At 36.1% G+C, this 23586-nt stretch overlaps 1 protein-coding gene across 1 annotated transcript in view; it reads right to left on the minus strand.

The window, feature by feature from the left end:
• The window catches only part of LOC145673364 (uncharacterized), a 779808-nt gene that overhangs the window by 488101 nt on the left and 268121 nt on the right, over positions 1-23586 (minus strand). The window contains exon 7 of the mRNA XM_081743004.1: positions 11795-12004. Coding sequence (XP_081599130.1) covers positions 11795-12004 — 210 coding nt within the window. The remainder of the gene's footprint in view (positions 1-11794; positions 12005-23586) is intronic.

A 23586-nucleotide genomic window follows, 5' to 3' on the forward strand; every position in this document is an offset into this window, starting at 1 on the left:
CTTGCTGACGATCGTTGAGAAATGATCTAAGCCACTCTTCCAACTAGAGATGCAAGGGCTCGGAAAAAAACCGGCTTTTTTGGAAAAAAACTCGGTTTTTTCTGCTTTGCTTTTTTGCTTGGGAAATTTTGGGCTTTTTTCAAAATTCTGCTTTAAATCGATAAAGCAGACTTTGTTTCGCTTCTCTATAACACAGAAAGTCATTTAATTAGTGGTTGATGCCGATAATAATATAAAACCTCGAAAGTAAACCATGAATTTCGAAAAGATATTTTAAACAATTTTACTTCAACATTTTTACATTATGAATTCCAAAGGATTAACCAATGTATATAATAAACACATTTTAACCTCCTATATACAAAAGTAAGCAGAGTTGGCAAGAACCATGGTTGTTTCTGAAAATGCCAAAAACCCGTTTTGGGGTGGCAGTTTAAACCAGGCTTTTTGGGGCTTTAAACCAGGTTTTTTGATTTAGATATTTTGCTTTATGTATTTATATTACATATTCACAGAAATAAGTTTGTTTCGCCTTGGTGTAATTATTCAACAACGGGGTTATGCTGGAAGAGGTCCCATAAGCTTAAAGAAGTCCGGTCAGTAAATTTCTTAAATTGAGAAACTCCCGCCCCTGCCATCGGGAAAATCCCGTCATTCTTTTAAATGTAAAACAATAACGGGAAAATCCTAAAATCCTGTAAAATTTAATTTTCATGTAAAATTTAAAGGTCAACGTATTATAATCAGTACGCTAAAACTGAGTGACACACAATCATAGTCAACGTCTTACGAATAAAATCAGAAAAATAAACACACTGCTGAACAAGACTGCACTTATTTAATATAAAAACACATTTACACGTGACGTTTCGATCTTCTATCCAAGATCCTCATCAGACGTGAGTGTAAATGTGAGCTCATCAGAAGAGAGCAAATGAGTGCAGTCTTGTTCAGCAGTGTGTTTATTTTTCTAAAACTGAGGTATTAAATTACAAATTTAGTATGTAGGTATCATTGAAAGTCCAATCCAAGCTAATGTTGGAAGCTAAGTAAGCAATCGATAAATTTTACCAATTTTAATCAATATATTTAAGCAACCTTCGCTTCTTTATAAAACAAAAGGCATGCAGAAATATATAATTTGGTTTCGTTTTGTATGTTTAGGCTTAACATCCTTACGTAATACCGAGGTTATCAAGGAGAAGACTTTCGCTTAAAGTGACATCCGAAAGAGTACTTGGTTTACACATGAAAGAAGGGTTGTGGTTCGAACGAGAATTGAACATGGGACACCTTGATTAAAAGGTGAAAAGGAAATAAGACTAATGCAAATGGTTTGACATGTGAAACGTCACCATGAAGTTCACACGATTCGCATTTTTGTTCTTTCAATTTTTTTAGTTTAAACCAGTTACTTAAAAAAAACAGCTGGTGTAAACGAGCCAACCCTAACAGTAAAAACTTCTTTCAAAAAATACACAAATAACTAGCAAAATTTTATGTAGTATTTTTACTTCAAAATATTCCATACCCTCTTTTTGAAACAAAATAAAATTAAAATAAAACATAAGAGAAATACTTAGATTTGTATGATACAATTAAAGGCTGCACATGGTTCTGTATATTCTTGAAATTCTACAGTCAAGTTTTTTATAACCAACATCACGGGCGCCCATCAGGGGGGTTAAGGGGGCGCTTGCCCCCCTAGAGGAAAATGTACTTCAGAATATTGAAAATCCAATAGGATTTTTACATTAGTTACAGCAAAATTTGAAACTATTTTTGAAACGTCGCTTATACTTGCCCTTCCTTGGAAACCACAACATGGGCGCCCTTGACCACCATCACGGTTTACCCAGTCCTCAAGTTTTCTGAATTTTTAACAAGAGGGATTCAACATATCATTACGAAACAAACAAAAAAAAAAAAAAGACTACGGAATATATTTAAGTTAAGCTAAATACAACTGCACAACAAACGTGACTCAGTGGTTGGCTTTTGCGCTTCTATCGGGAAGTCCGGGATTCAACCCAGCATTCGACCATTCTGACAAAGCCTTCCTTCATTTCATCTGAGAATGTAGAAATAGTGCGTGTACTGGCCGACTAGGTGTGTAGGAGTTGGCCGACTTCCTTTCTTATTGTTTTTAAATCGTTATTATTACCAATTACCAGCAGTGACGCTTTTGCGAAGGTTAGAGGATCGGTCTTTCGGACTGAAGCCTGTTCTCCAAAATTGTGGAATGTCTAAAACGAACGAAATATCTATTAGTTATGCCTTTACTCATAAACTTTAAGCTCCCGTCAAATAAAAATTACGAATGTTTAGAAAAACTAAACATTAGTAGTAAGAAAACCCCTCCCAAAACACTTTTTTAAATTCGCCACTGATTCTCAGTATAAAATGATCTTCAAGGTTGTATCCGGAAGATTATTGCTAAACATATAAACGAAACGAAATATTAGTTATGCCTGTACTCATAAACTTCTAGCTCCTCCCAAATAAAATTAGGACTTTTTAGAAAACGAAACAATCAGAGAAGTACTTTTCTAAATCCGCTATTGATTATTTGTATAAATTGGTATTCAAGGTTGTATCTGGAAAATTATTGCTAAATCATTGCACAACTACAGTATAACAGAAATGTGGAAATACGGTTTGACGGACATATTGAAAAACGTATGCTTTGACGGATATATAGAAAAACGTAAGTTTAACTTTCGTGCTAGAAGCTGGAGTACTAAGCTCTTAGAAATGAAACACGGATGACAAACTAAAATGATCTAGAGAAGGAAAAAAATGTCGATAACTCAAAAGTTAAAATAAAGTTAAATAACCTGTAAAATTGCCCTCAAATACTACATTCTTCATGTTAGCTTTAATTCGTAAAATATGTGCTCCATCCATCTTGATGGTGAATTACAGAGCTAAATATGGCATTCAGGTCGTGGAAATCTTATCTAACTATAGAATATACTATAAGAAAGCTATTTGGATAGAAAAATCATGAAAATGAAAAAAGCCAAAATTTCCAAAATTCTCGGTTTTTTTCCAAAAAAGCCGGCTTTTTATGTGAAAAAAACTATCGATTCAAAAAAGCCGGCTTTTTTGCATCTCTACTTCCAACCCAAGTCCCAATCTAAACAACACTTACTTGTAAATCTTACAGAAAGTCAGAATATAGACGAATCTTATAGAAGATGACGTACAGTTGTATTCTTTGGATTCATATTATATACAGTAAAGCTCTCTATAACTATATGCTCTACAGAGCTTTGTGTGCTATAACAGAAAAATTTCATCTTTTTATGTGAGGAAACATTGAAAATTCAATATTAATAAGTAATATATTTCTTCAACTCCTCGAAGTAAGGAAAAAGCAGGAGATTGTTCACTTTTCATTTTCTTTTGCAGTAGATCAGTAGAACGTAGAAAAAACAGAAGATCTCCTGCAAAATCAGTAGATCTGGCAACACTGGAAGGCTGACAATGGCATTTGCCCAGGAAAAACAAGCAGTTCAGCGTTGCCAGACTCACAGCTCGGAATTATTCCAAAACCTGATCGAACTTATGCTAGATTCGGTCAAATTATGCTAGATCCTCATAATTACTAATTCAGGAGTTAAAAAAAAACAAAGTTGAGATACGATAACGTAACTTAAAATACACAGAGAGCAAGAATGCATGGATAGAACTCAATACTTCACGCACCAAAATTTTAACTCAACTAAATTACTGCAGTCGTTGCCAAACTCAATGGCGTACATATCGTATAAATGAATGCAAAGTTTTTGTTTACATATTTTGAAAGAAAATTACTTCGCAGCATAAGCGGAGTTGGGAATCGTCTGCTGGGGGAGGGGGTAGATTTTTGGTCGGTCTCGGAGCTGTCATTTCAGGAATAAATATGATCATGAAGTCAGAAGTAAAGATGGTGAAGTTGTCAAAAAGTTGGGGGGAGATGGCCCCCATAGCTCCGCCCATGTCTCGGAGTTAAAGGATTAGAAAACCCTGGGTGGAGCCACAAAAAAAAAAAAAGCCCAAAGCCGTTCCGAACTTACTTAGGAAAATAAGACTGCCTGTATGGTTTACCGAGTGTATGAATCAATGGAAGAGGATACATTTCTGCCGTTCTTTTTCTTCCCACGACCAACTTCTCCAGGTTTTACGGCTTTTTGATAACTTGCTGAAATTGTGCTAGATTTGGGCAGGATGCTAAAAGCAAGATGCTAGGTGCTAGAGACATGCAAATTATGCTAGATCTAGCATCATTATGCTAGATCTGGCAACGCTGAAGCAGTTGTTGTTGTCAGCGCCCTCTGTCGTTAGCGTCAGCTCAGTGGAGGAATCAAGGTTAGCCAACCGGAGTCGCTATCACTGTGAAATTACAATACCGCTAATTTTACAGTAATTATATGATATCTTCAAATAGATAAAATATAATCGAAAAGTGGATCAAAACCAGCGTTGCCAGATCTAGCATAATGATGCTAGATCTAGCATAATTTGTATGTCTTTAGCATCTAGCATCTTGCTTTTAGCATCCTGCCCAAATCTAGCATAATTTCAGCAAGTTTATCAAAAATCCGTAAAACCTGGAGATGAGAAAGAAGTTGGTCTTAGGAAGAAAAAGAACGGCAGAAATGTATACTCTTCCATTGATTCATATAGTCGGTAAACCATACAGGCAGTCTTATTTTCCGAAGTAAGTTAGAAACGGCTTTTTTTTTTTTTTTTTTTTTTTGTGGCTCCACCCAGGGTTTTCTAATCCTTTAACTGCGAGGCATGGGCAGAGCTATGGGGGCCATTCTCCCCTCAATTTTTTGACAACTTCACCATCTTTATTTCTGACTTCATTACCATCTTTATTCCTAAAATTAATGGTCCGAGACCGACCAAAAATCTGCCCCCTCTCCCCCCCCCCCCCAAGCAGGCAGACACTTCCCAACTCCGCTTATGCTGTGAGGTAATTTTCTTTCAAAATGTGTAAACAAACGCTTTGCATTCATTTATACGATATATACGCCATTGAGTCTGGCAACGACTGCACTAGTTTAGTTGAGTTAAAGCATGGTGCGTGAAGTATTGAGTTCTATCCACGCATTCTTGCGCTCTGCATATTTTAAGTTACGTTATCGTATCTCAGCTTCGTTTTTTTTTTTTTTTTTTTTTTTAACTCCTGAATTAGTAATTATGAGGATCTAGCATAATTTGACCGAATCTAGCATAATTTCGATCAGATTTTGGAATAATTCCGAGCTGTGAGTCTGGCAACGCTGATCAAAACCTCCCTAGACGATGTTATTTTGCATGAGGTACGGTACCGTTATCACGAGTCATCTAGTAGCTTTCCGTTTGCAGTTATTTAGAAACGCGAAATAAATGCCGATTTTCTAAATGGCTGTAAATCGAAAGGAGATAAATGTGTCGTGTTAACGGTATCTCACGCATAATAATATTGTCTAGGGAGGTCTTGTTTCACTTTTCGGTTATATTTTATCTATTTGAAGATATGACATAATTACCGTAAAATTAGCGGTATTTTAATTTCGCAGTGCTGAGGCCCCTTAACGCGATCTACTGAAAATGTTCCCGCGACCTACTAGTAGCTCACGATTGACGGTTTGACGGTCACTGGTCTAGGGTACACAGGTCTACTCCTCCAAATTTTAGATTGGGTACATTGATCCACCGCCCACAAATTTGGGTAAGGGTGCATAGGGCGACTTCTTAAATTTAGGAAATTGTCAAAACTAAAAATTTGGTAGGGTAGTCTAGGACCATAGTATGCACATCTGAAGTTTTGGGTAAGTCCATCTTATTCCCCTTTATAGATAAAATGGACAAAAATTCAAAGTTGAGAGGTTTAACACCTAATTTGTTCTCTTTGATTAGTTCTCATTTATAGTTTTATGGGCGTATAGACGGATCCATTCTTTCTCATAGAACATAGGGCATTTACTCCTACCATGATGAACCTCTCTGAAATGTCGACAGGGGCACAGTGGTCCACTCCTTACATTAGGGAATTGTCAGCAATAAAATTTGGTGATTGTTTTATAGGCATCACATTTGTAAATTCAGGTGATCAAACTTGTGCCTTTCCATAGGTAAAAAATATACAAAAAATGTGTGTAATTAATTTATATTTTACGACACGGCCGGTTCTATCTTAATTTAGTCCCTAAAATAAGATTTTGTTACAGCTTATGGAGATACAGATGAATACAGGGGATAATTGTCTTTCTTAAAGAGTGGTACCTTGATGCGATTCCCCTAAATTTCGAGAATTGGTACATTCGCCCACCCCTTAAAATTTAAGAAATATCAGAAAATAAAAATGGGTAATTGTTTATTGATTTGGAACTGTATTATATTTTATAGTTACGTCCCTAGAAAATAGAACTGAGGTTCACTTTGATTGTCAAAAAAATTGCCAAAAAATATATTTTGGAAGGGGCAAGTAATGAGCAATATCTTAATTTGGGAACTGTAATGGAAAGTAATTGCCATAGCCAAGGAAGCAGTCAACAAGAAAAAATCACGGAGCCCCGGTAGCTCAGTGATAGAGTGTTTATCTCTGGTGGATGAGGTCCTTGGTTCGATCCTAGCTCGCGCCAAGTGAACTTTGTGTTGGACAAGCACAGCGTGCGTGGGTTTCCTCGAGGTTCTCCGATTTCCTCCCACTTTCTTCATTCCACCATTTCATTCATTTCTCGTCATCACAGTCTCATTTAGCCTAACCGGCATAACCATGAGACGTAAAACTTAAAGATTTCCTTTCATCTTTAAGAAATATCACTCTTAACTAGCAGGCTTGATATTGGACTAAGGAAAAACCTGCTCAAGTGTTATGTATGGAGAATTCAACTGTATGGTTCAGAGACTTCGACATTACAGAACTTAGAGAAGAAATATTTAGAGAGATTCGAAATGTGATGTTGGAGAAAGATGGAGAAGATTAAATGGACGAAAAGATTAACAAACGAGAACGTTTTAAAACAGATAGGAGAGAAGACGACGCTTTTAGCTAACATGCTTCGTAGAGAGGATAATTTGATTTAACACATCTTGCGAAAAAGTTGTCTTCTTCATATATCATAAAGGAAAAGATGGAAGGAAAGCGAGGAGTAGGAAAAAGGAGAACGCAACTGATCGAAAATTTTAAAAAATAGAAGAAAATATTGGGAGTTAAATGAAGAAGCTCAAGATCGTGAAACGTGGAAGAAACATTGAAAGGCTTAAAGACAAAAAAATTCATTAATCCCACAACCTGAAAACTGGCCTAATAATAATAATAATAATAATAATAATAATAATAATAATAATAATAATAATAATAATAATAATAGAAAATTACAGTGTGAATTATACATTAAATTGAAATTTTGTTACAGCTTACGGTACATTGAATGTCGTGAAAATATACGTAAATGAAATCTGTTTAAAGATAGTTGTCCCTGGTCTCCGAAGCGAATTAGAGAGATATGATTTTGGTGGTTTCATTGAACTAAAAATAAAAGTTTGGAATAGCTTGAATGTTAAGTCTATGAATGTATTTGAAAGATACGTATCAGGAGATCGAAGATACCCCTTCCAAACTTAGGAACCATGTTTCGGAGATATGACTTTGAAATTCTCTTATGACTCAACTTTACGGAATTTTTGGACCATGTTAAGGTACACCTTCCGTAACTTTTAGCATTCGTTAGCAACAAGATACATTTAGGAGTAGTAATTTTATGGTTTCTTTTGTACATTTTATGTTCTTGTTTAAATTCAGTGATTTTTTTTTTTTTTTTTTTTTTTTTTTTTTACAGTTTTATGTAATTTTTTGATAGCTACAAACTTTCTACGAAAGTAACTTCTAAATTTGCTTAAATAGTTTTAATATTTTAACTTGCAAACTATGCTATGCATAAGTGTCGGAAATCTGCCCGTCCGTCTGTCTGTCGACAAATATCAGAGCAAAAACGGTAAGAGACATCAAGATACGGTTTTTCGCAACAGATTCCATCTTATCCATTGCCTCTCTATACAAACAGAAAATGGTTCAATTTAACCATTTCCGGTTTAAACATTTACCGCAGCAGAGAGAATGGTTCAATTTAACTATTTCCGGTTTAAACATTTACCGCAGCAGAGAGAATGGTTCAACTTAATTATTTTCGGTTTAAATATTTACCGCAGCAGAGAAAATGGTTCAACTTAATTTTGCGGTTTAAACATTTACCGCAGCAGAACAAAAATGGTAATAGGGACAAACGGTTTCCTGCAATTGATTCAGGGTCTCAACAGAACATATCATCACAACCTACAACACTACCAAAGCTAGAAGAAATTGAAATTTACTATTACGTCAGTACTGATTTCCATAGAACAAAAACGGTAAGAGATATCGAGATTTTTTTTAATAGATTCCGTCTCTGCGTTTACTCTCTATACAAACAGAAAGTGGTTCAATTTAACCTCTTCCGATTTCAACATTTATCGTCATAGAACAGATACAGTAATAGAAAGTGTTACGTTGATTGTTACTATCGATACTGCGTCTCAAGAGTATACATATTATCGCAATCCTCAATAAAATATCTAAACCGGGAAGAAAGAGACATATAAATACGCATTAGGATTTTAGATTTCTGAGGATTTTGGCATCTATAGCAATGTTAGCCCGTCACGTATGAAAGATGACGTCCCTCAACGATCACCTATCCAAGGAAACGGAATGAAGAAATGATTTGGTAAGGAAGGAAGCGGCCTGGGATCTGTACGTTAGGTACCATGCCGGCATTTGCCTGGTGTGAATGAGGAAAGCCTGACTTATAATGGCTGACATGAAAAAACTTTTACATTTTTTTTCAACCAAGTGTCCCCACCGGGATTCGAACCCGGGACCGCTCGCAAAAAGACGAGCGTTAGCGACTAGACTACGCGGTGCCTTGACATATACAGGGTGGGCCATTTTAATTAATCCACGGAAATATCTGAAAAATGATAAAACATAGAAGAAATTTTTGAAGTACACGTTATATATTGCTAAGGGGGAAAACCAATTCCGCCAAAAGTACCCCTCCCCGCCCCCCCTAAATGGGGGTAACGGGGGGTAACTTTGAAATGTCAAATGGGAACATGGGTCGAGTAATACCTCGTTCGAAAGGTCTTGGAAAATTAAGTAACGCTGTACCAAAAGATGTTTCATATTGTGCACCAGTTTCAAAATGGCTGCCATGATATGGTTCGGAAACTCCAGTACCCGTAGTATGAAAACTATGGAAGGTAAATGAATGGAACAAAATTGAAATACGTAAATATCATAGGGCATATCGAATGGTGTAATCCCTGTGATCCCAGTGGCCTCCCTGAATGGGTCTTGTGGGCTAACTTCAAAATTTCAATGTCCGACCGGACAACGGTTCGGGCGTACGCTTGACCTACCCAATGCTGTTTGGAAGGCAGACTTCATGCATAGAGAATTGGTGCACTAAGTTAACGCGGATGGCCACAGTTACATTTTGATTAACTATTAACATTCATGTCACATTGTGATCTTGAGGGACGAAACGGTGTGTACGTATATCCCCGAAATGCTTTCTGAATAACCAGCACGCATTGCATAAAAGTTTCTCTTTTTTTTAGTCACTACAGCGTCATCCTTACAAACAAATATTTCAACCACACCATACCTATTTGTAAGGTTAGCCTTAATTTACGAATTAAAGTAGAGTTCTGTTTGAACTTTCACTTTACTTTCCACCCCACTCACATACAGAGCACAGGGAGAGATTATTTTGCAGGACTTGGATTTCTCTCTATACATTATGGCAATTTTACTCTAATATTTTTATCTCTGTTGTATTATTCTCGAGCCTTGGAACGCCTCCGTGGTTTTCCTATTTAATTTTCGTTATTTTCATTTATGTCTAACCGTATTCATACTATGGGCACTAGACGTTTTCTTAGACACACTCACCATGTCTTGGCGATCATTTTGAAAACGGTGTCTGATGTCGAAAATTTTCTTACAGAAGCTGTTTGATATTAATTTGTCTATCTAACGTGATATTACTTGCTTCAAGCTGCTATTTGAAATTTTCAAGTTGGCCCCGGATACCTTTCAGTTGGCCCTTGGAGTCACCCCGACAAGACCTCTTGATGTGCCTTACGTCAGTTAGCTACTCCAGTTTTTCTTTTGTTGAATTATCTCCAATCGCTTTCATACTACGGGTACTAAACCTTTTCTCTGACACGGATACTATGTTTCGGCGGCCTTTTGAGAACACTGCCATTTCACATCAATCGTTTTCTCCTGCAATATGTTAGATTTTGCAAGATTTATCGAACGAGGTACCACTCGACTCATGTTACTATTTGAAATTTTGAAGTTAGCCCACAAGACCCCTTCAGGGAGGCCACTGGGATCACAGGGACTACACCGTTCGATATGCCCTATGATATTTACGTATTTCAATTTTGTTCCATTCATTTACCTTCCATGGTTTTCACACTACGGGTACTGGAGTTTCCGAACCATATTATGGCGGCCATTTTGAAACCGGTGCACAATATGGAACATCTTTTGGTACAGCGTTACTTAATTTTCCAAGACCTTTCGAACGAGGTATTACTCGACCCATGTTCCCATTTGACATTTCAAAGTTACCCCCCGTTACCTCCATTTAGGGGGGGCGAGGAGGGGTACTTTTGGCGGAATTGGTTTTCCCCCTTAGCAATATATAACGTGTACTTGAAACATTTCTTCTATGTTTTATCGTTTTTCAGTTATTTCCGTGGATTAATTAAAATGGCCCACCCTGTATAGATACACATGAACCCTTGTTCAAAATTTACTAGCTAGAACTACGACATTGGTTTAGCTGCCGATAAATAATCAACTATTTGGATATATAAAAGATGAATACTGCAATATGGAAAATTCGTACAGTTAGACATATTTGGACAGCTAACTGCGAAAAGACAGCAATCCGCTCTCAGATATTACATATGCACATACGAATATTGAAATCCTTTTAGCTTTTAGTTAGAAACATTGTCAAATTGACAACCTTAATACAGCTGAGCTAGGTTTCTTAATAAGGAGCTACATTTCATACGTTTTTCAGTACATTTTGTAAAACTATTAATTCTTTAGCGACTTTGTGCCGTCCAATGTAGGATTCACCTCTAACGCAAAGTGGCCAATACCTCAGCTCAATGATAAAGAGTACAGCCATGGTGTGTGATCCCTAGTTCGAAACAAACTCGCGCCAAATTAACTTTGTGGGGTATAAAAACTGTGTGCGTAGGTTTTCTCGGGGTTCTACCGTTTCCTCTTATTATCTTCATTCCCATTTCGTTCATTATCGTCACCTCTGTCTTCTTTAGTTTCAATGCATAATCATCGGACGTTAATCTAAAATAAATAAATCTAATACAAAGTATTCCTAACTTAATCACAGGTTATATAAATTGAAGTAGACAATATTTTCTTATCCTGTGAATTATTTATAACGATAACTCTCACTTTACCTTCCACTAATTTTTCCGTCATCATTTGCTTTGCATTTGTCATCTGCTTTCGCTAGCCTACGGTGTATAACTGCCAGAATGAGAGGTTTTAATTAAATATTAAAGTACATAAAATTATTTATATATTCTTAAACATATTGTTCTCTAATTTTGAGAAAGAAATTACCAAGGCATTGGTAAATTGCATGATATATGAAGCTTTTGCTGCTAGATAATTTTACAAAGATTTATCATCCACGTGAAACTTCAGCTATTAGATACTTACGTCAATATTATCTTGAATTTTCTCTTTATGCATGGAATAAGACATCATTGCTCTATAAAAATCTGGCATTCTCAAAATTAATATTTCACAATTAGTGGCACATACCACGTTAGCTTTTGCTTTGCAACTAAGAACAAGACTGGATTCTCCAAGAACAGTGCCACCAGAAAACGATATAACAGGACTCTGGTCATCTTCGTCTGTAAGAACCTAAAACAATATATGTATAAGGGAAAGTAATCAAAACATACTGTAAATTATTAAATTAACACATTACATAAAATTAACACATTACGTAAATATGAGCCAACGATGTTAAATTTTATTTTAAGTATTTATTTCTTACGTAGAAATTACAAGAAAGACAGACATGGGCGCCTGAAGAAAATTTTCTAGGGGCCTTAACTCTCTGCTTGCTATATTACGTTTGGTATGTTTTACTTGTATTAAGAAAATCTTAAGAAATTTAATACATCTTCGTGAGCCAGAGAGGGCCCCGTCCCCCCTGTCCTTGCTTCGGGTGCCCATACTCACAAATGTTTGGAAGCTTAACTCACATAGACAAACTTGAATATGTTTATTATTATTATTATTATTATTATTATTATTATTATTATTATTATTATTATTATTATTATTATTATTATTATTATTATTATTATTTAATAAACTTGGCATTTCGATCTTGGGATCCACAGATATAAACAGAATTATCACTGCCCACACATAAACAATACCAAATTTAAACTCACCTTAGCAGTGGATTCAAAATTTCGTTAACATCGTCTCCTGGACATATGAACACGGAATACAAGACCGAGAGTCGAATACAAAGATCTTCACAGTCAGTTAATCAATTGTCCAATTATTTTATTAATTGAAATCAAAAATTGAGAAGCCCCAACAGACGTCAGCTATTTTTCCAGTCAACCGAATTGAGATAACAAAACACCTAACCTGGAGACGAATAGAGATGCCATTTTCTGTCACCTTATTTATATGTGGAACTAACGGGGGGACTAGAGGACCAGTCCCCTTTCACGAGCCATGCTGCTCTTCCTCGTTTTCTTACTGGATGAATATAACATAATCCGCCTTATGCAGAGTCGTTTTGAAGTATGATTAGCGTCATACTAAAGGTCTGACTACTACAAGAACCTTATGTTAGTCGAATTCTTTAGTATGGCACTAATCCCGACTCAAAATGACTCTGCATATGGCCCAATAAGTTTACCTCAATTAAAGCAAAATCGTTTTAGTAGTATTTGCCTTCAACATAGTTAATAGTAACTACATTGACAACCTTTTTTTGTTTGTTTGTTTGTTTGTTAAATATGACTTTGGTGCTTGGATGTAAGAGAAGTACCGTAGCTGGACCAGTTGATAGTGGGCAGTACAGCCGTCTCTCAAATTCTACTATGTACGTGTTTCATTTAAATAACTCCCTTAATACATTTATACATTTATTGTTTCAAGTACTTAACGTTCTTCATGAAATTCAGTTTATTATCTTGTTTATTTGGTAAGGAAGAATTAGTATTAATGGTAGTGCTAGTAGTAATAGAAGAAGAAGTAGTACAGTGTGTCTGTAAAGTTGCGCAAGAAACCGCAAATTTTTGCATAAAAATTCATGTTATCAATTGTGTGCAAATTCTCATTGCTTATCATTAATTAACCTAAAACACACCTGTTGCAGTAATTTTACGACAACAGTGTTGTCAGGGGCCGCATTTTTGTCAAAACAACCCATTTTAGAAACTTGGCATTCAATAGCCTTTTTATATGGCAACACTGCACCAACTTTGTCAACTATACAAAAACGTTACATGTACAAAAACGCTACATGTTCCAGCATTAGTTGTGATCTCAAAAATGTCTACATAGAACATGCTTACATTTGTTTCAAGTCTCAGGTCTTTATCATTCTTAGATCAAAAGATATACGCAATCAAACTTTGGGTTGCGCAACGGACACACTGTATTAGTAGTAATTATTGAATTTATTCTCGGGGCAAATTATTAGGCTATAAGATTCAAAAAACGACAGAAGAAAGTAGAATTCTTCCCCTGCTAATCAGGCCGGTAGCCAGTCCAAAAATGTAAAGGGCTGAAGTTAGGGGGGGCCGACCCAAAAATATTATTGTTCATCACCATATTATAGATCATTGGCAAGCCTACCGTGAAAATTTTAGGGGGCCCGCAAAAATTTAGGGGGGCGGCCCCCCTAGACCCCCCCTGGATACGGACCTGCTACTAATCTCAAGGAATTATTGAACCTCTACATACAAGCATATACCTACGCAAAAGTCACTAATTCAATGTCGATTGTTGCATTTTATTTCTTGCTTGTTTTCTTCCAGTTGCTATTCAATCCTAATAGGCTTCTTTCCAACCAGTACATTGCTTTTCTTTTTCTTTTTTTTTTCTTTTTTCTTTTTTTACTTTGTATCTTAAGTGCTGATGATTGTTTTCAGTGTTGAATTCAGGCATGTTCAAGGGGGGCTGACTCCCCCTAGAATATATGCGCGCTTCCTTAGAATATCTATACACATACATTGAAATATTTGCTATTTTCTGTTTAATTTTTTTCGGAAATAAAAATCTTAAAAGCAAAGATTTTTCAAAACAAAATTAGTTTCTTGTTTTGCCCAACGTAAATGTTCCAATTAACAAACCGCGTTCTCACATAAAGTCGAAATTAAATAAAAACTTGGGAATTCGATACAGACGTACAACGCTTTACAACGTTAGTTAGGGGAAAATGACAATATGTTGATTATTGCAACCAACCAGACAATAACTAGTCGCGAGTATTGTTGCGACAGATTCTTACTGCAGGCTCTATTGGAATCTAGAACAGAGAGGTGTCTCCCCGTTTGGCATATTCCCGTTTCGCCTACAGATTTTAAAAATAAAAAATTATTCGTTCCCCGTTTGGCCTATTCCCGTTTCGCCTACAGATTTTAAAAATAAAAAAAATTATCGTATTTCATGTTCCTTTTATAAATTTAGCTATTTGGCACACATAAATAATACAAAAATGATAATTTTATCAAATGAAATATTTTTCTTAGGAAAAAAATTTTTTTAAGAAAAAAAAACTTTAACCAAAACGACTACATTTACGTAAAAGATGCTAATAACGTAATGTTTAGAACGTATGATCTGTCAGGAAAGTAAATGTACACCTATTTTTCGAGTCTGGCATTCCTGTTCTCCATCCGTGGAGAGTATGAGAATTAAATCAATCAAATGTTTACTGAGGGGCAAAAAGAAAAGCTTAATCTGAATAAGACATTGCAGAGGGGCACAAGCTGTGAATACGAATAGTGCATTGTGTAAATAAAGGACGACACCGAAAGAGAAAGCCAGAAACAGCTGTTAAACTTACAAAAAAAGAGTAAAAATTGTCGAAGTGGGAACATAAAACACAAATATAACAAATACGCCGACAACTAAACAATCACCATGCTATGATCTAGGTGTAGTGGTTAAGGTGCTGGCTTACAAATGCAAAGGACGCAAGTTCGAATCCTCGGCAAGGACATTTTAAAAATTTTTGTTAATAATACATACAACTCATGAGAGATGGTAAAAGAGGTCGTATTTAGTTTTTCGTAGCAATTATTATTGGTAATGTTTAGTACTGATAATACTTTTTGTCTTTGCGTATTGCTTTTGTTCTTGTCTTCATTTCGAAAGAGAAGAATGTCCGAACAAATGCCACCAAAATTCCTCATATTTTGAATGTAAACGCCATTTGCAATTAGTGAAGAATAAAAATTGAACGTTCCGATGTAGCTGCAAAAAGTAAAAAGAAAAACATGGAAGTCGACCATACTCATGGTTACTAAAAATACAATTTCTACATGCCTTACACCTCCCGACCACGTTTCTACGTTAGCAAGTAAGAGGTTTGTGTTTAGGTTAGGTTGGTCAATACGTTTTGCAAAGGGGCCCGGTTTAGCTCTGACGCACCACAGGTGCGAGAAGGGAGAAAAACACTTTTTCTCTCTCCCTCTGTGTGTCTACTTATCTATCTATTTTTATATATATAACGCTATTTGTGAATGCCATAACCACCCTAATTTTCAGCGGATTGAGACGAAACTTGGCACAAACATTAATTGTTGAAATATCTTGATGAGTTCGTTAACCAGAATAATCAGATGAAAATGTTCAAAATGTTGGCCCTTCAAACTCTTAAAAAGTTCCAAGGGAACCAAATTTCGCCCATAAATAGGTATTCAGAAAGTTTGAATAAATTTTCCTCTTTTACTGAAATATTTGTGTGCAGAAACTTATTGAAATATTGCACCCGATTAATCGCCTAAAGAAGGTTCACGCCCTTTCGCTACGGTCAGGATGTTTTTTTTTTTTTTTTTTGCAGGAGGGGTTTTTTTTTTCTATTGGAACAAGATGATTGTTAGTGATGATATGAAATTACACATTGAAAGTGAAGTAACTTGTGCAACGTGTTATTTGAAAGAATAATATAATAAATGTGCATTCCTCTAACACAGAGAACTGTAAATCATGTATTTCGAGTTCGGGAGCCTGAATGGCGAGGAGTGTTATTTGATTTGCTTTTTAGTAACACATTGCATTGCAAATAAAGGTAGGCAACATTAGTGGTAAGTAAAATAATAATAATAATAATAATAATAATAATAATAATAATAATAATAATAATAATAGGTGTTGTTTGTGGCAAGGTAATATCTTAATCAATTCTTCTTCTAACCTAATGATTGTAACGCCATATCTCCCTTACAAACAAAATATTAGCAATTTATATCGAGAGAACGAGAAACTGTAGAGCGATGGGAGCAACGTTGGACAGTATGCACTCATAGTACTCAGAAAAGTAAGCGATTTCAATGCAAAAGGAACGAAGAGTCATTGTCATGGGTACTCATGGGGCCACGGCAGAGCCCTTTTTAGGCAAAGTGTCAATAACTTATATCGAGAGGTGATACTGGGATGGGACCAACTTTGGACACCGTGGACCCATAAAGCGCATTGAAAAAAATAGGGGGGCGGCGCCAGCCAGCCTTACTTATTTCCACATAATAATATAAAATTATGTTGTCGAAATACACACACGAGTTAGCTACTAATATTTCATATTATTATTATTATTATTATCGACAGCGTCTTTTCAGTATGTGTGCGTGTTTGACATGAAGCCAAAGAGAAGATCCATCATTCTTAGAAAGAATAATAGTCAGTTACTTTAACTGTGAACGACAGCGAAAAATACGAAAAGAGTGGACTACCTGTAGCGTAAAGAAGCAATATTTTCTCTCAAATGGATAAAATATCAAGCCGAGATTGATTCGAACTCGCATGGACGGCGCGAAAAGCCAGTGCTTTGTCCACATTTGTTTTTTTAACTGACTCACTGAACATGTTTCAGTAACTTACTTATTGCTAATTTTACTTGCTTCACTCGTTTAACTTGCTTTTTCTAATAACTTATAACGACAGGGACACGGACACAGAAACATCGAGAACAGTTAAAAATCATAGATGCTTTCCCGCCGGGAATCGAACCCGGAACTCCATACACCAAAGGCGCACGTGCTAGCGACTAGACGAGCGGGAAGGGCACCACTCTATCCCTGTGTCGTTAGGGATTACGACCACTGTATTGCCAGCTATCACTTCTGTGGGTTGTATACTATGATCACATGTTTCTTCTCTGCTGGAAGAGTAAAACCTACATTATATGTAATACATGAGGTATTTAGACCTACATGCTCTTCATATAATGTAATAAAAGGGTCATGCTGGGAATAAGAAAAAGAACATTCCTTGGACAAAACGGAAACTATTGGCATCAGAAATATTTATCTACGAGGCATGCGCAGTAGTATATTTCAGAATAGTTACTGTTTTGTTCAGTAAACGAAGAAAGGGGTATTAAAAAGCAAATATGTCGCGTCAACGAGATCGACCAGATTTGACAGGGGCGGAAGCAGATGTATAGTAATACAACAACTTCGCTCAGTTGATACGCGCCGAGCCGGATGATATCACTACCCGAGTTGATCTTCTGCTTGGGCTCAAGAATTCGACCGTGCAGGTCTCAGCCTTAATTTTAAGAACTACAGTATATACTTATATTGGTGATTGCGACATTTGAGGCTGTCTCGTAATAATAATAAAAAAACTCTTGTCATCTCGTTATCTAGACGAGACGAGATACACTAAAATTGCCCCACGAGATGCACCAAAATTACGAGAGGAGACACACCCTTGCCGTGAGCAACACTAAAAGTATCCCACATTACTGCCTACATTTCTCATGGCTTTCGGTTTCCAGTCTAATCAGGCCATTATTTCAAACGAGTTAAAATGAGCTGAACGAGCGAGAGAGCCATTGTAAAACTCGACTCAACTCGAAACTCGACCTCGAAAACAGCGCCTTGGCTTGGAACTCAACTCAAGAAAAATACCTTTGACTCGACTCGGATTGAACTCGAGTTGAGTCGAATTTTGGCTCGACTCCTGCTCATCCCTATTCGTATTTGTATTTTGTTTCCACTTCAACAATTTCTACTCTTTTTTTTCTTCGTTTACCTATTGTTTCTGGATTTCTCTTTCGGTGTCGTCCTTTATTAACACCATACACTATTCTTATTCCCAGCTTGTGACCCGCTTCAATGTCTTATTCAGTTTAGGCTTTTCTCCTTACGTTGACTTGACATGTGATTGATTTAATTCTCACTTTCCGCGCACGACCGATGAAAATGTTTTATTATTATTATTATTATTATTATTATTATTATTATTATTATTATTATTATTATTATTATTATTATTATTATACTATTGAACTTGCACGGCGAAATTACTGTATAATACGATATCATTTCAGTAATTTTATTCCATTGTATGTTGTTTAATTTATTAATGGGCACTAAATTGTCTCCAGATCAACGAATAAATTAACTACGGCATGCACTTTGGTGGAAATATCATTACATGAACATGTTTGGAACGAACCAATAATCTTATTGCAATGATATTTCCACCAAAGTGCATGCCGTAGTTAATTTATTCGTTGATCTGGAGACAATTTAGTGCCCATTAATAAACTAAATAACATACAATGGAGTAAAATTACAGAAATGATATCGTATTATACAGTAATTTCGCCGTGCAAGTTCAATAGTATAATAATAATAATAATAATAATAATAATAATAATAATAATAATAATAATAATAATAATAATAATAATAATAAAACATTTTCATCGGTCGTGCGCGGAAAGTGAGAATTAAATCAATCACATGTGAAGTCAATGTAAGAAGAAAAGCCTAAACTGAATAAGACATTGAAGCGGGTCACAAGCTGGGAATAACAATAGTGCACGGTGTAAATAAAGGACGACACCGAAAGAGAAATCCAGAAACAGCAGGTAAAATGAGAAAAAAGAGTAGACATTGTTGAATTGGAAACATAAAATACAAACACGAATAGGGATGAGCACAAGTCGAGCCAAAATTCAATTCGACTCGAGTACAATTTGAGTCGAGTCAAAGGTAATTTTCTTGAATTGAGTTCCGAGCCAAGTCGCTGTTTTCGAGGTCGAGTTTCGAGTTGAGTTGAGTTTGATAATGGCTCTCTCGCTCTTTCAGCTCGTTTTAACTCGTTTTGAAATATTGGCCTGATCAGACTGGAAAGCAAAAGCCATGAGAAATGTAAGCAGTAATGTGGAATACTTTTAGTGTTGCTCACGACAGAGGTGCGTCTCATCTCGTAATTTTAGTGCATCTCGTGGGGCAATTTTAGTGTATCTCGTCTCGTCTAGATAACGAGAAGACAAGAGTTTATTATTATTATTATTATTATTATTATTATTATTATTATTATTACGAGACAGCCTCAAATGTCGTAATCACCAATATAAGTATATACTGTAGTTCTTAAAATCAAGGCTGAGATCTGCACGGTCGAATTCTTGAGCCCAAGCAGAAGACCAACTCGGGTAGTGATATCAACCGGTTCGGCTCGTATCAACTGAGCGACCAGCTCGAGTCGGCTCGGTTGGGATGAGCCGATGACCCGAGCCGGCTTAGTTGGAACAAGGCATCGACTCAACTCAATTGAGCCGATGGCTCGAGCTTTCTCGGTTGGGATGGGTCACCTACTCGGCTCATGTGAACCGGTTCGAGCCAGCTAAGTTGAAACTAGTTCATCAGCACGTTTCGACCCAGCTCAACTAAGCCGATGGCTCAAATCGGCTCGGTGTGGTGAGCTGTTGGCTCGGCTCACTTCTCGATTCGGTTCGGTATTGAATGAGCTGTAAGCCGAGCCGCTCGAGCCGTTGAGAAGCCCAAACCCGGTCCCAGCTGTTTTGAATATGTTTGGATGAAGCCTATAACTTTTAACAATTTTTTGCTCGAGCCCGAATACTTGCCCCTTCGGAACTCAAACCCAGAACGTGACCGATGTTCTTGCCTCCTGAAGACTTCCAGACGACCGAGATCGACAGTCAATTAGCTTTTACTATTCAGATACAAACCGTATATCTTTTAAAGATTATACATGGAGTTGATATAATAATAATAATAATAATAATAATAATAATAATAATAATAATAATAATAATAATAATAGTTTTAAACTTGCCCTGAAATTTGGCAAAACTTACTTAAAAGTAGAGATTTCGGGGAAAGGGTTCCGTACCTTCAAGACACACCTCTGCAACTACCAACATTTTAAATTAGAACCTTTTATTGAAGTTTCATGTAGAAAGTATGTTTTGAGGAAAATAACTGTAATAAATATAACTGAATATCACGCGACAGTAAGGCATACAATAAACTAATTTTTAGAATATGCAGAGGTAAATATAAAAGCTTTGCTACAAAAATACCTACACAGAGCATAATTCAATGAGCTCTGAAATACAATGTAACGAAATAGCCTGTGAGATTCAGTCTACAGAGCAATTGTTACTTAAAGAATGGACATACACTATTTCGAGAATCGAGACAAGACGGGAAATGTTTACGATACTTTTCGTCTCGTCTCGATTCTCATCTCCAAAGAGAGACGAAAATTTTGATTTAGCCCTGACCCGTCTCGAATGTAAAATGTTAATTCTCATGTTATTTTATTTGTTTTAGAAACGAGATGAGAAACTCCTCTTCTCGTGAGCAACATTAAACCAAACCGAAATATTATTTCCAAATGTCACGTTTCTCCTTGTAATGGTATGACCTGAGCGATAATTTAGCTTCTAGCTTTTAATCTTCTACGAGATAATAATAATTATTATTATTACTATTATTATTCCTGAAGATTTGATAGTTCAAGTATTGAAACATCCGAGTATTCAAATATCATAATATAATAAAACGTATGTTATCGCTGATCAATCGCCATCAAAAATTCTAAAGTAAGAAAAAAAAATTGCAACGTGCATTCGCAGAAGCACCTTGACCACTGAACCGCGATCGCTACTCGGTAAACGATCCGTCTTTAGTCTGGTTACGTTAGGTTTCTTTGTCTCCGCTTGCAAACTTGTATGTTATATTTTTCGATTCAAAATGTCTTTCGTATTTCTTTTATGAAGTCGGCAAAGTTTATATTAATAACTTGAGTTTTTCTTAAACCACTGGTTCACAAGTTCGTTCTTTCTCCACACGAAACTACAAATATGACAGATTGAATTCTCATACTCCCCATTTCTTTCAAAGCAGTCGCCATTACCTGGTCAAAGACTTATTTCCGCCACGATTCATATTAACCCAAAATAAATTCATTTTTCGGAAGCGGAACTTTCACTTTCCGGATATCGCAAAATTATGGAATTCAGTTATACTCCGGAATTCAGAAGAATTTCGGAACTCGGAAAGAGTCCGGAATTTAGAAAATTCCGGAATTGAGAAAAACTCCGACTTTCGAAAAAATCCGGATTTTCCGAATTCCGGAATGTTAACGAAATCAGAAATTTCTAAATTCCGGATTTTTTCGAATTCCGAAATTATTACAAAATTGGAATTTTCCGAATTCCGGAATTTGTCCGGCTTTACTTTCGGGAGTCCGAAAACTAATAATTCCGGAACGGGCTATCCCTAGTTTATACACAACCTTTCAGAACACTAAGCTAGTAGCTGTCTACAAACAAATAATGCAAAGCATGTTGTATACTGCAATACGTCATGTATTAAAATCCGACACCATGACCCTTTTATTACATTATATGAAGAGCATGTAGGTCTAAATACCTCATGTATTACATATAATGTAGGTTTTACTCTTCCAGCAAAGAAGAAACATGTGATCATAGTATACAACCCACAGAAGTGATAGCTGGCAATACAGTGGTCGTAATCCCTAACGACACAGGGAGAGAGTGGTGCCCTTCCCGCTCGTCTAGTCGCTAGCACGTGCGCCTTTGGTGTATGGAGTTCCGGGTTCGATTCCCGGCGGGAGAGCGTCTGTGATTTTTAACTGTTCTCGATGTTTCTGTGTTCGTGTCCCTGTCGTTATAAGTTATTAGAAAAAGCAAGTTAAACGAGTGAAGCAAGTAAAATTAGCAATAAGTAAGTTACTGGAACGCGTTCGGTGAGTCAGTTAAAAAAATAGTGGACAAAGCACTGGCTTTTCGCGCCGTCCATGCGAGTTCGAATCAATCTCGGCTTGATATTTTATCCATTTGAGAGAAAGTATTATTCCTTTTCGCTACAGGATGGATTTTCCCTTTGGTTTCATGTCAAACATGCTCACGTAATGAAAAGACGCTGTAGATAATAATAATAATAATAATAATAATAATAATAATAATAATAATAATAATAATAATAATAATAATAATAATATGAAATATTAGTAGCTAACTCGTGTGTGTATTTCGACAATATAATTTTATATTATTATGTGGAAATAAGTAAGGCTGACTGGCGCCCGCCTCCCTAATTTTTTCGATGCGCTTTATGGGTCCACGGTGTCCAACGTTGGTCCCATCCCAGTATCACCTCCTGTTTTCTCGATATAAGCTATCGACATTTTGCCTAAAGAGGGCTCTGCCGTGTCCCCATGAGTACCCATGACAATGACTCTTCTTTCCTTTTGCATTGAAATCGCTTACTTTTCTGAGTACTATGAGTGCATACTGTCCAACGTTGGTCACATCGCTCTACAGTTTCCCGTTCTCTCGATATAAGTTGCTAATATTTTGTTTGTAAGGGAGATATGGCGTTACAATCATTACGTTTGAAGAAGAACTGAGGAAGATATTGCCTTGCCACAAACAACACCTATTATTATTATTATTATTATTATTATTATTATTATTATTATTATTATTATTATTATTATTATTATTATTTTACTTACCACTAATGTTGCCTACCTTTATTTGCAATGCAATGTGTTACTAAAAAGCAAATCAAATAACACTCCTCGCCATTCAGGCTCCCGAACTCGAAATACATGATTTACAGTTCTCTGTGTTAGAGGAATGCACATTTATTATATTATTCTTTCAAATAACACGTTGCACAAGTTACTTCACTTTCAATGTGTAATTTCATATCATCACTAACAATCATCTTGTTCCAATAGAAAAAAAAACCCCTCCTGCAAAAAAAAAAAAAACACCCTGACCGTAGCGAAAGGGCGTGAACCTTCTTTAGGCGATTAATCGGGTGCAATATTTCAATAAGTTTCTGCACACAAATATTTCAGTAAAAGAGGAAAATTTATTCAAACTTTCTGAATACCTATTTATGGGCGAAATTTGGTTCCCTTGGAACTTTTTAAGAGTTTGA

This window comes from Thermobia domestica, chromosome 16 (assembly GCF_964235325.1).
Source record: "Thermobia domestica chromosome 16, izTheDome1.hap1.1, whole genome shotgun sequence".
Classification (NCBI taxonomy): domain Eukaryota; kingdom Metazoa; phylum Arthropoda; class Insecta; order Zygentoma; family Lepismatidae; genus Thermobia; species Thermobia domestica.